The sequence below is a fragment of the Eulemur rufifrons genome, chromosome 7 (assembly GCF_041146395.1).
Source record: "Eulemur rufifrons isolate Redbay chromosome 7, OSU_ERuf_1, whole genome shotgun sequence".
NCBI classification, from domain to species: domain Eukaryota; kingdom Metazoa; phylum Chordata; class Mammalia; order Primates; family Lemuridae; genus Eulemur; species Eulemur rufifrons.
The window spans coordinates 114,807,547-114,821,859 of NC_090989.1; the positions used below are offsets into that span (position 1 = coordinate 114,807,547).

General features: G+C 35.9%; 1 protein-coding gene across 2 annotated transcripts in view; it reads left to right on the forward strand.

Annotated features, from left to right (window-relative positions):
* XRN1 (5'-3' exoribonuclease 1) overlaps positions 1 to 14,313 on the forward strand; it is a 116,122-nt gene that overhangs the window by 80,426 nt on the left and 21,383 nt on the right. For both annotated transcript variants that reach the window (XM_069473145.1, XM_069473144.1), the window contains exons 32-33: positions 111 to 206; positions 5,990 to 6,098. In XM_069473145.1, coding sequence (XP_069329246.1) covers positions 111 to 206; positions 5,990 to 6,098 — 205 coding nt within the window. The remainder of the gene's footprint in view (positions 1 to 110; positions 207 to 5,989; positions 6,099 to 14,313) is intronic.

The following is a 14,313-nucleotide window of genomic DNA, read 5'->3' on the forward strand; positions in this document are numbered from 1 at the left end:
ATGTCCTGTTCACCACTGAATAACTTTAATTAATAAATTATTTGATTTTTAATATGAATCTTTATTTCTTCATGTTTTATTTCCTTAAGAAATTGTTTGTGCTTTGCTAGGTACCTACTAAAGACGATGATGAATTTTGCAACATTTGGCAGTCCTTACAGGGTTCCACTAAGGTTCAACACCTTCAGCCAACTGTACAAGAGAAGGTTAGTATTCCTTCTTAAGAATACAATGATTTTTTAGTGAAATCTCAAAAAATAGAAAATAAAATTTGATCATGAACTTCCGTAATTCTTTTCAGACATTTAAGTCAGTTTTGGGTTTTTTTTAATTTGTTCACAAAGTCATAACAACTATATTTTAAATTCAACAAAGTCCTTAATTGCATTTATTAATTTATTTTTTTCCACGTGAATGTATAACTTTATGTTGGCAGTTTGTTATCTTAAATATAAATGAGCAAATTCACATTCCTTGATAGAGATTAAAAGAGGAGAGAAGTGCTGCTAAAAGAGTAGAGACTCAGACAAAGAAAGGAAGAGAAAAAGGAATGAATTCCTACTACATTTTTTGCTAGTTACCTGTCTTCTCAGCTTAAGTCAAAAAGGAATGTTCTGTCAAATTTATAAACCAGAAACTTGCACCGTCAGATCCTCATTTATTCTAATCTCCTACAGTGATAGTATTGTCGGAGCCAGAGAGGGGAAAATTGCAAAAGGAATGATGGTAAAATAAACATAAAGAATGAGGATGACAAGATACATAGGTTTCCTCTGCCAGTATGCTATTATAAATTTTCCTTAGATCATCCATAAATGCCTTCTACCTAAATATAATCCATATCCAGATATTCCAATTCATTCTTCTGGAATTCTTCGTTATCATTCATTCAACACATATTGATTGAGTGCCTACCATGTGCCAGGCATTGTTCTATACAATGAGAACATAGCAGTAAACAAAAGGAAAATCCTGGACCTCATAAAATTAGTATTTTAAGGAGGAAAGGCCAATAAGATAAACAAATAAATTACATGGTATATTAGAAGATTATACCTTAAGTTTGAGGAAATTTTCAGGGAAGGAGGATAGGAAGTATTGAGCAGAGGAGAAGTAAGGTATTATAGTTTTAAATAGAATGATCAGGTAACAATTTGAGCAAAGATTTGAATGAAATTAGTGGGGGAGAGTATTCCAGACAAAATCAAAGGTCTTGTTGTGGGGACCATCCTTGGCATACTCAAGGAAGAGAAAGAAAATCCATTGTGGCAGAAGCAATAGAATGACTTATAGAAAATATGGTTAGAGGAGTGACACGTTGATAACGTGTATGACCTTCTAGGCCATTATAGAAGCATTGGCTTTTCCTCAGTGAAAACGGAATCAGTAGAGGGCTTTGAGCCGCAGAGTGACATGATCTCTGACTTAAATTTTAACAGGATCACTCTAGCTGCCATCTTGAGAATAGAAAATAGAGGAGCTGGAGTGGAAACAGGTTAGTTAGGAGACTTCTGTAATCATCAAAGTGAGAAGTAATATGAATTTGGACCAGGATAGCAGGAGCCTGCGAGAAATGGTTCAATTCTAGACATAGTTGGAAGAGATTTCCAGCTGATGATGAATGGGATATGGGAGTAAAAGAGAAAGGAAAGAATAAAGAATGTGATTCTTAAGGTCTGAGTAAAAGAACAGTGACTATTAACTGAGATAGGAATGATTTCAGGGCACATAGGTTTGTGGAGGCAGATCAAGAGTTCAATTTTGGACATGATAAGTTTGAAATGTATATTGAACATTCAAATGGAGTTATAGAGTTGGACATTTGAGTCTAAAGGTTTTGGAGGACTAGAGAGAGAAATTTGGGAGTCATGATGTATGTATGTCTCTATGTATATGTTTGTGTATGTATCTATATCTATCTATCTAAGGAAGTGGATGTAGATAGAGAAAAATTCCCATAACTTAGCCTTAGAGCATTCTATCTTTTTTTTATTATTATTATTATTTATTTTTTTGAGACAGAGTCTCACTCTGTTGCCCGGGCTAGAGTGCCATGGCATGAGCCTAGCTCACAGCAACCTCAAACTCCTGGGCTCAAGCAATCCTACTGCCTCAGGCTCCAGAGTAGCTGGGACTACAGGCACGTGCCACCATGCCTGGCTAATTTTTTCTATATATATTTTTAGCTGTCCAAATAATTTCTTTCTATTTTTAGTAGAGACGGGGTCTCGCTCTTGATCAGGCTGGTCTCGAACTCCTGACCTTGGACTATCCACCCGCCTCGTCCTCCCAGAATGCTAGAATTACAGGCGTGAGCCACCATGCCCAGCTCTTTACAAAGTCCGAGAGATTAAGTGAAACTGAGAAAGAAGACAGAGATAATAGCCAGTGAGACAGGAAGAAAACCAGGGAAAGGTGGTGTTCTGATGGCAAGTGAAGAATGGATATAAGGAGAGCAGAGTGATCAATTGTGTGAAGTGCTGCTGAGGGATCAATTAAGACAAAAACTGAGAATTAACCATAGGGCTTAGCACATGAAGGTCATTGGGAATCTTGAAAGAATAGTTTCAGTATAATAATGGGAATGAAAAACTGATTAGAGTGTATTTAAGAAAGGGAGGAGAGAAGCTGAGGCAGCAAATATAGGCAATTCTTTCAAGGAGTTTTGCTCTAAAAGGTGTTATTACCCTATGTCCCTTCTTGCCTTTACTTGTTTGTTCAGTATCTTTATTAATTCCTGCTCTTCTAATCTTTGGCTAGGGACTGCTCCCCTAAACTCAACAATAATTTTCTTTTCCCTTTTGCCTTAGTGCTTGACTAATGACTTTGACTCTTGGCTCTCTGTTAAATACGACTAATATATGTCTCTGGCTCCAACCTCTCAGTCAATATTTAATTCAAAATCTCCAGCTTTCTAGAAGACAGATGTAGCTGAGTATTATTCCACCATCATCTCAACCTTTAGATGTCCCAGAATTGACCTCATCTAAAGCCTATTATCCTTGTTTCTAACACCACCATTTCCCCAGCCATATAATCTAAAAAGCTTGGAGTCAAAAATTTTTGCTTTCTCTCTAATTTTTTTTCTTTGCAATGAAGATCCTAAATCTTTCCATTCCTTCTCAGTTCCCAAAAATGGACTTTAGATTGTCATCCTTGGCCTAGAGTAGCCTCCTCTCTATCCTCTCTATTTCTTCTCTTTCACTTATGGTCCTTTTTACCTACTACTGCCTGATTAATCTTTCTTAAAGACCCTTTCACTTGTGTTAGCTTCAAGGCATAATTGAGCAAAATACCTCCTTGGTTTGAACTCAGTTTATGTCCTGAAACAGTATAGTGGGATAAATATGGTATTGGACTCAGAATCAGGAAGTCAGGTTTTGTGACTCAAATTGAGCAAATCTATTTCCCTGGGCCTCTGTGGGCTAATGTATAAAATGAAGGCATTGGACTTAGATGACCTCTGCAATCTTTTCCGTCCTGAAAATAGTGTTTCTCTAGTATTCTAGAATGTATAGGGCTCTCTGTTTAGTACTACTGGAATACAACCTCAATTCCTCAAACTAATATCTAAGGCCTTCTGTAATCTAACCCTACCTAATTCATATAAAGTATGTTCAACTATTTGGTAAAATAGTCTGTTCCAGTCAGATTAGTGTCTTTACTTCCCTTTTCCCCACAAACAGATGATTCCCATTTTGGGTTATATGTTCCTTTTTTGGTTTTTGTTCTTTCCGCTGAGAATACTCTTTCTTCTCTCTCTACCAAAATCCCCCTAGGTCTCAGTTAAGGTCTACTATTTCTTGATAACTACTTGATTTTCTCATAATCTTCTATGTGCAGCTCCTATTACTGGGTGCTATTTCACTATTTCTTTCAGCTGAACATTCCCATGTTTTATCTCTTGTATGTTCCAAGAATCATGAGCTGCCAAATATAACATTTCTATCCATGATGCATTAATAAGTAGCCTAGACTGGTATTCATCTGATGAGCAAATTCAAGAGAACTCACTGTGATTAAAAAAAAAAAATCAAGATTTTTATTGGCAAAACATGGCAGTATGACTGACACAAATAGCTTTATATAGATATCAAATAGAACAACCCAAAGAACTATACTCAAAACCATCGTATTTGCTTTCTAATTAAACTTATGGCACACCTTTTCTCTGAAGTGATACTGTGAGCATGAGTTTTGGAGTTAGAGCTCAAATGTCAGCTTTCCCATTACTTAGTTCTGTGACCAAATTATTTTATCACTTTGAGCCTCATCTATAAAATGAAATCAAAATATAACATAGCATTATCATGATGATAGCATTGCTATAATGATATTAAGGTAATGGATGCAAAGTTCATTTTACTATGCCTGGCACGTAGCAGACACTCACATGATATTTGTTCATACACATCATCTATTGATCCTAATGTTTACATTCCTTTCCTCGGTGTCAAAATTCCCTGTGATGTGCTGCTGTTGTCCGAAACCCCACCGGCCATTGTACTATAATAAGAGAAATCTCATGCCATTTTGACTCTTAAAGACTGAAGAGCCCTGGGTGTTTTCCTGTGCATGTGAGCACATTGGACCTTCCTTCACATTATTGTGCATATCACAGCTATTTTGGAGCATGCCCACAACCAGCTAGGACATGATATATCTTTTTATTCAATGTTCATTTTTGTCTGTGCTGAGAAGGAAATAAATAGGGCCTGCCAAAAACAAAATTGTGAAATAATTAATTTGTATTGAGCTTCTCTAGCCTCCACTATTCCTTCCTCTTACTGCTTCAACTATGGCAAATTGGCTATCCCTTATTGCCTTTAGGCATTTTCTCCCTATCAAAAAACAAAAGAATCTGATAGAGTCTTTATACTTATAGGAAACTTACTCATGCCATTTTGCTAATTCTATCCATTTATGAAGTATCTCAGTTACTGTAACTTTATAATCAGACTATCTGGTAGTGAAGTCTTTCATCATTTAAAAACCTTGACAATATAAATATTAATAAAAATTAGGTGTTGGGAGAAGGAACATATAAATGGGCTAATATCTTCAACTTTCTTAACAAAGAGTCAGAAGTGATAAATTTTTTTCAACTTTTCAATGGAAAATTTTAAACATAAAGCCAAGAAAATAGTATAAATGAACCCACAGATACTCAGACCCTACCTACATTGCCCATGTCTAATCCTATTTCTCCTATAACTCCTGCTCACTTCCCGCCCCCACCTACCTAAAAGGTAGGATTATTTTGAAATAATTCTAGAAGGATCTTTAGAAACTGGTATTTCTATCATGAAGAGATGTTTACCTAAAGTTTAGTATTTTCATTCGTTTCTGCATTTGTTAACTTCAAGCAAAATTAGATTTAATTCTTTCTGTTGAAAATAGCATTTTTGGGCTAGTTACAGTGGTTCACGCCTGTTAATCCTAGCAGTCTGGGAGGCCAAGGTGGAAGGAGTGCTTGTCATCAAAGAGTTTGAGGCCAGCTTGAACAAGAGCGAGACCCCGTCTCTACAAAAAATGGAAAAATTTAATCAGGTGTAGTGGCTCATGCCTGTAATCCCAGACACTCAGGAGGATAGGGCAAGAGGATTGCTCGATCCCAGGAGTTTGAGGTTGCAGTGAACTATGATCACACCACTGCACTCTAGCTCAGGTGACAGAGTGAGAATCTGTTTCAAAAAAAAAAAAAAAAGAAAGAAAGAAAATACCATTTTTGTAAAATGATTGTTTTTTGTGTATTTTGGTATCTAATGCATAGAGAAATATCTGGAGTGATAATCATGTTAATGATTCTGGTGGTGGAATTTGGAGAGCTCTTAAAATTCTCTATACTTTTCTGTGTTAAGTTTTTTTCTAGTGAGCTATATGATTTTTATTAAAATAATAAAATAATTATTTATTAAAAATTGAGAAAAATAAGTAGTTACAGTAGTAAGATTTTATTTAACTAATTTATAAGAATTTTAACTTTCAGGGTGCAGTTCTACCTCAAGAAATAAGACAAGTAAATCAACATCATAAATCTGGCTTTAATGACAACAGCATTAAATATCAGCAAAGAAAACATGACCCTCACAGAAAATGTAAGTTTTAAGTTAAAAAGGTGTATTTGTGTGCTATCTGCTTCTTTTTAAAAAAAACTAAACAGCTTTATTAAGATATAATTCACATACCATAAAATAAATTCATCCTTTTAAAATACAAAAGATTTTTTGGTATTTTTACAAAGTTGTTTAACCAACACCACTATCTAAATTTAGAACATTTTATCACCCCAAAAGGAAACACCATACATGTTAGCAGACACTTCCAGGCCCTGGCAACCAGTAATTTACTTTCTGTCTCTATGGATTTGCCTATTCTGGACATTTCATAGTTCATATAAATGGAATCAGAAAATGTAGGACCTTTCATGGCTGGCTTCTTTAACTTGGCACAATGTTTTCAAGGTTTATCTGTGTTATAGCATGTACAGTCAGCCCTCTCTACCCATGGGTTCCTCATCATCAGATTCAACCAACCAAAGATCAAAAATGGGGAAAAAAAAAAAAAAAAAAATGGATGGTTGTATCTGTAATGAACATGTACAGACTTTTTTTTCTTGTCATTATTCCCTAAAGAATATAGTAAAACAACTATTTATACAGCATTTACATTGTATCAGGCATTATAGGTGATCTAGAGATGATTTAAAGTACATGGAAGATGTGCATAGGTTATTTGCAAATATCACACCATTTTATATAAGAGACTTTAGCATCTGTCTATGGATTTTGATATCCACAGGGGATCCTAGAGCCAATCCCCTGCAGATACCAAGGGATGACAGTATCAGTACTTCATTCCTTTTTATGACTGAATAATATTCCATTACATGAATACTACATTTTGTTTATCCATCCATCCACTGATGGGCATTGAGGTTGTTTCTACTTTGGGGCTATAATAAATAATGTTGCCATGAATATTTATGTACAAGTTTTTGTGTGAACATGTTTGCAGTTCTCTTGGGTATATACATATGAGTAGAATCACTGACTCATATGATAACTCTATGTTTAATTTTTTGTAGAACTATGAAACTGTTTTCCAAAGTGGCAATATACCATTTTACATTTGCACCAGCAATATATGAGGGTTCAATTTCCATATCTTTCACTCACTTCTTATTGTCCATCTCTCTGATGGTAGCCATCAAGTAGATGTGGAGTGGAATCTCCTTGTGATTTTCATTTGCAATTCATTAATGCCCAATAATGTTGAGCATCTTTTCATATGCTTATTGGCTGTCTATATATCTTCTTGGGAGAAATGTCTATTCAAATCCTTAGTTCATTTTTTTAATTGGGCTGTTCATCTTTTTATTCTTGATTTTTAAGAGTCCTTTATGTATTCTAGATACTACATGCTTACCAGATACATGCTTTGCAAATATTTTTTCCCATTCTGTGGGTTGTCTTTTAACTTTTCTTTATAGTGTCCTTGAAGCACAGAAGTTTTAAATTTTGATGAAGTCCAATTTATGTACTTTTTCTATTTTGTCTTTCGTTGCTTATGCTTTTGGTGTCATATCTAAGAAACCTAATCCAAGGTCACAAAGAGTTACACTCTTCTAACTTTTCCTTCTAAGAGTTTTATAGTTTTAGCTCTTACATTTAGGCCTCTTTCTATTTTGAGTAAATGTTATATATGGTATGTGGTAGGGGTTCATATTATTTTGCATGTGATTATCCACTTATTCCAGCACAATTTGTTAAAAAGACTATTCTTTCCTCATTGAATTCTCTTGGCACACCCCATTGAATAGTCTTCACACGCTTGTCAAAAGTTAACTGACTGTACAGATGGGTATGGTGGCACACACCTATAGTCTCAGCTACTCGAGAGGCTGAGGCAAAAAAATCACTTGAGCCTAGGAGTTCAAGTTCAGCCTAGGCAATGTGGCAAGACCCCATTTCTAAAAATAAAAAAAATGATAATTGACTATAGAGGTATGGGTTTATTTTTGGACTCTCAATTCCACTCCATTGATCTATATGCTTGTCTTTATGTGAACAACACACTGTCTTGATTACTCTAGCTTTGTTGTAAGTTTTGAAATAAGGAAGTTTGAGTCTTCTAACTTTGTTTTTGTTTTTTAAGATTATTTTGTCTATTCTGGGTCCCTCGCATTTGCACATGAGTTTTAGGATCATCTTGTCAATTTCTGTAAAAAAAGGCAGCTGAATTTTTATAGGGATTGCATTGAATCTGTAGATAACCTTGATACTGTCATCTTAACAATATGACATCTTCCTGTCCATGAACCCGAGGTATCTTTCCATTTATTTAGGTCTTTAATTTCTTTACATGTCTTGTAATTTTCACTGCACAAGTCTTACACTTTTTTTTTTGTTAAATTTATTCCCTAAGACTTTTATTATTTTTAATGGAAAGAATGGAACTTTATTTGTCAATGGAATTGTGTTCTTAATTTTGTTTTTGGATTGTTTATTGCTATTTATAGAAATAAAGTTGACTATTGTAGATTGATCTTGCCACCTTGCTGAACTTGTTTATTAGCCCTAAATTTTGTGGAAAAGAGAGATAGTTTTACTTCTTCCTATACACTGTGTATGCCTTTTGTTTCTTCTCTTGCTGTGCCTAGAACCACTAGTACAACGTAGAATATAAGTGGCGAGAGCATACATCCTTGACTTGTCTTGATCTTAGAGGTAAGCTTTCAGTCTTTCACCATTAAGTGTAATGTTAGCTGTGAGTTTTTCATAGATGCACTTTATTAGGTGAGGAAGTTCCCTTCTATTCTAGGTTGTTGATTTTTTTTTTTAATCTTGGAGGTGTATTAGATATTGTCAAATGTTATTTCTATGTCTTTGAGATAATCTGTGGATTTTATCCTTTATTCAATTTATATGGCATATTCTATTAATTGTTTTTCATATGTTGAACCATCTGTACATTCCTGGGATAAATCCCACTAGGCCATAGTGTATCCTTTTTATATGCTTACACGATTTGATTTGCCAGTATTTTGTTGAAGGCTGTTGTATCTATATTCATAAGGTATATTTGTCTATAATTTTCTTTTTTTGGATGGCTTTGATTTTTGTATCATGGTAATACTGACCTCATAGAATGGAAGTGTTCCCTCCTTTTCTATTTTTTGGAAGAGTTTGGGAAGTTTTGGTGTGTCTGCCTCTTTAAACATTTGATAGAATTCATCAGTAAAGCCATCTAGACCTGGGCTGCTTTTAATGAGAAGTTTTTTGTTTTAAGACAGTCTCTCTGTGTCACCCAGGCTAGAGTGCACTGGCATCATCATAGCTCACTGCAACCTCAAACTCCTGGGCTCAGGCGATCCTCCTGCCTCAGCCTCCCAAGTAGCTGGGACTACAGGCATGTGCCACTGTGCCCAGCTAATTTTTTCTATTTCTTGTAGAGATAAGACAGGGTCTTGCTCTTGCTCAGGCTGGTCTTGAACTCCTGAGCTCAAGTGTTCCTCCCACCTCGGCCTCCCAGGATGCTAGGATTACAGGGAGTGAGCCACTGTGCCCAGTCCTCTTTAGATGGGAACTTTTTATACTTACTAATTTAATCTCTTGTTACAGTTCTATTCAGATTATCTGTTTCTCCGTCAGTTTAAATACTTGTAGGAATTTGTCCATTTCATCTAGGTTATCTAAATTGTTGACATATAATATCCTTAATATCTCCCAATAATCCTTTTTATTTCTGTAAAGTTGATGGTAATATCACCACTTTTGCTTCTGATTTTAGTTATTTGCATCTTCTTTTTTCTTAGTATAGCTAAAAGTTTATCAATTTTGTTAATCTTTTCAAAAACCAACTTCTGATTTTGTTGATTTTTCTCAATTGTTTTTCTAGCCTCTATTTTGTTTATTTTCCCTCTAATCTTTATTACTTCCTTCTTGCTGTAGATTTAGTGTACTCTTCTTTTTTTAGTTTCTTAAGATAGAAGATGAGGTTATTGATTTTCTTTTTAATATAGGCATTTAAAGTTATAAATTTCCCTTAAAGCACAGCTTTAGCTGCATCATGTAAATTTTATGTCGTGTTTTCCTTTTCACTCGTCTCAAAATATCTTCTAGTATTCTTGTGACTTTTTCTTTGACCCATGGATTATTTAGGAGTGTGTTTTAAAATTTCCATATATTTGTGAATTTTTCAAATTTTCTTTTGTTACATATTTTAGTTTCATTTCTTCATGGTCAGAGAACATACTTCGTATGATTTACTTTTATATTTATTGAGGCTTGTTTTATTGCCTAGTATATGGTCTGTCCTAGATATTGTTCCATGTGCACTTGAGAGGAATATGTATTCTGCCATTGTGTGGCATATTCTGTAGATGTCTGTTAGATCTAGGTGGTTTATAGTGTTGTTCAAGTCTTCTATATCCTTGTTGATTGTGTGTATAATTGTTCTATCCTTTTTTTTTTTTTTTTTTTTTTTTTTTTGAGACAGAGTCTCACTCTGTTGCCCAGGCTAGAGTGCCATGGCGTCAGCCTAGCTCACAGCAACCTCAAACTCCTGGGTTCAAGCAATCCTCCTGCCTCAGCCTCCTGAGTAGCTGGGACTATAGGCATGCGCCACCATGCCCGGCTAATTTTTTCTACATATATTTTTAGTTGTACATATAATTTCTTTCTATTTTTAGTAGAGACGGGGTCTTGCTCTTGCTCAGGCTGGTCTCGAACTACTGAGCTCCAGCAATCCTCCCGCCTTGGCCTCCCAGAGTGCTGGGATTACAGGCATGAGCCACCGCGCCGGGCCTCTATCCTTTATTAAAAGTAGGGTATTGAAGTCTTCAACTATTATTGTTGAATTGTCTATTTCTCCCTTCAATTTCTGACAGTTTTTGCTTCATGTATTTTGGGGCTCTGTTGTTAGGTACATATATGATTTCAATTGTCATATTCTTGATGAATTGACTCTTTCATAGTTATTAAGAATCCTTCTTTGTTTCTAGTAACAATTTTTATCTTAAAGTCTATTTTGTCTGATATTACTGAAAGGGGAAGCCTTGTTAAAATAACAGGAAAATATCTAATCCCGCAGTTTCCTTATAAACAGCTAAAGATCAATCATGAGCTCTCTCCCTGCTCTCTGTTTTTTCTCTCCCTACCTGACAGACACTCTGCAGGAACTCTGTTTTCACAAACATCTGAAAAGAGCTAAAAGACAAAAGAAAATGTAAAGCTTTCTCTTTACATTCACTGGCTCGCTGCCCTTTAGAATCTGTTTCTGTAGCCTGAAGGAGTTCCTGAGAAGCCCCTGGATGAACAGCAGGGGAGCAAAAGCCAGGCCTCAGTTTCCTGCCCAAAATCATATCCTAAGGACTAGATCACCCACAGGATCTTTGACATCCCATAGCCACTTCTGTTGTTATCTGCCTGCTGAGAAGAAAGAGAGGAGCAGATGCAGCATTCAGAGTACCCTGTTAATTCAGCTACTGCCATAAATCATCTTCACCCCCTTTTTACAATTCCTAAATAAGAAACCTGAATACCTGATTTTCTCTGACAACATGGTCTTCCTCTTCCGCTCTTCCTCTTCCTCTCTCATGTTGGGCCCTTTCCCTCTTGGGAAAGTAAAATAAATTTCTTTCCATCCTAATGTTTATCTTAAGAAATTTTTCTCAAACCCATGTGCACCAGCCCACACCCTAACATTTTCCATACACACTTAAGCTCTCCTTTGAATATTGTCAGCATGGTGTATCTTTTCCATCTTTTTACTTTCAACCTGTTTATGTCTTTGAATCTAAAGTGTACCTCTTTTAGAAAGCATACTTTCTTATTACTTTGCATTTCTCATAATTTTTTATTTATTTATTTTTTTTGAAAACTTGGCATTTTTAAATAATATAATATGGTTACTCTGGAAATCACATTCTTCCCACACCCCCACCCCAGTGCTTGTTGTTATTTGGAGTAGTTGTTGTTGCTTGTTTGTTTATTGTCTTTTCTAAACTAATTCTGCATAAGTCTGTATTCTTTGTCTTACATGGTCACCAAAGTCCCTGCTTGGTTACCTTAGTGATCAGTTAATGATTAGACAGATACTTCCTTAAATACCTTGAACCAGTAAGTCTCCCAATCATTATTTAGGGGCTCTATGAATTTGGTAGATCATGCCATCAGTACTCAGGCAGGCAATTCACAACTTTGCTTTAGCCTTCACTTCTTGCTTGTACAGAGCCTCAAAGTCAGCTGAAGGTGAGAGCTTAGTGCTTTCTTAGGTCCTTCCTGAACATTCACACAATCCTGGGCATGTACATGGCTTCTAGATTCCCAATAATATATCAGATTTTTCCCAGCCCATATAGACATCTCATAATCCAGCTTTTCCTTTTAAGCCTTTTGGTTGTTTTTTGTTTGTTTGTTTAATATTTTTACCCAACTGTATTCACCACCTCAAGCAGCTGCAAAGTTAATCAATTGCCTGTAACTGTTTTCAAATATGACCTCTGGGGAAAAGGCCTTTCCACACTGGTTGAGCTCAGAATCTGGTCAAATACAGAAAGCCTTGCAAGTGAGTGATCCAAGGAAAGGTCAAATAACAATTCTTTGAAAATGCTTTGAAAGAGCTCCAGCCTCATTTTGAAGGTACCAAGCTATGAATTTTCATCACAAATGCTAGCTGTCATATTTCAAGGCTCCACAGAGCTGAGAGTGGGAAATGGGACTAGGGCAAGTTAAAACACCAAAAAGCTCACTATTCTTACTGAGATTCAGCTTTTTTTCCTTGAATAAACACTCCCCAGATTGTTGCAATTCTTTGGATAACTTCTATAGTTCTGAAAATTTGGATGCTGGTAATTTTTGCCCATCTCTTGTTGCTTTTATGGAACAGAGAATTTTTGGCGGTCCTTACTCTGACATTTTTCCTCATGTCCCCTCACTAACTACTACTTGAGATAAATCTTATTTAGAGTGACCCAGTTACTTTCCTTGTTTATAAACACTTGCCTATTAAATTACTCTAAACTATATTACAGGTTTTTGTTTAAAGTATGTACAGACTGAGCATGGTTGTGACTTATAGTCCCAGCTACCTGGGATACTGAGGCAGGAGGATTATTTGAGCCCAGGAATTCAAGACTGCAGTGAGCTATGATTATGCCACTGCACTCCAGCCTGGATGACAGAGCAAGACCCTGTCTCAAAGATGAAATAAAATAAAATATGTACAAATATTTCCCTGTTAATATTCTCTCCTGCATAATTTATATATTTTTACTCTTCATTTCTTCAGTAGTGTTTACTATGCACCGTGGGGAATGCAGGTACAGAGATGAGAATCTTCATCCATGGTTATTTTGTTCTTTTCCCTTGATCAAAGTATTTCCAAATTGCAGTAAATTATTCTTTATGTTCAAAATATTACTCATTTGTTATTCAGTCATTTACTTATTCAGCTGCTATTTATTGAGCTATTGTGTGGAAGGCACTGTTCTAGGTTCTAGGGATACATGAGTGAATAAGACAAGTTTTCTAACCTAATGAAGTTTACATTCTAAGGTGGAGACTGATAATAAGCAAGTAAACAGCAAATTACATAATCCGAAGTAATGATAAGTGTTATGATGAAAAAATAAAGCCCATTAAGAGGATAGCATGGCGTGCTCTTTTAAACAGGGTTTTTAATGGGCCAGGCACTGTGGCTTAAGGCCTATAATCCTGGCACTCTGGGAGGCCGAGGCGGGAGGATCGCTCGAGGTCAGGAGTTCAGGACCAGCCTGAGCAAGAGTGAGACCCCCGTCTCTACTAAAAAAAAAACAGAAAGAAATTAGCTGGACAACTAAAAATATATAGAAAAAATCAGCCGGGCATGGTGGCACATGCCTGTAGTCCCGGGTACTCGGGAGGCTGAGGCAGAAGAATTGCTTGAGCCCAGGAGTTTGAGGTTGCTGTGAGCTAGGCTGACGCCATGGCACTCTAGCCAGGGCAAGACAGTGAGACTCTGTCTCAAAAAAAAAAAAAAAAAATAGGGTTTTTAAGGAAGGCCATTCTGAGATGCCATTCTAGCATTGACCCTAATAAAGTATTGGGAGAGACATGAACTATCTAAAGCTGGCTGAAGAGCATTCCAGCAGAGGAAATATCAAGTGTAAAGCCTTGAGTCTAATTTATTATATATGCTTGGTATTTTATGTATTTAGATATTACAGGTAGGGTAGTCTTTTTAAATACTTTTCTAAAAAGCTGTTTTCAAAAATGTTGAAGGGGTTTTAACTTTGATTCAGTCTTATAACTGCTACACCATTTTTTTGTA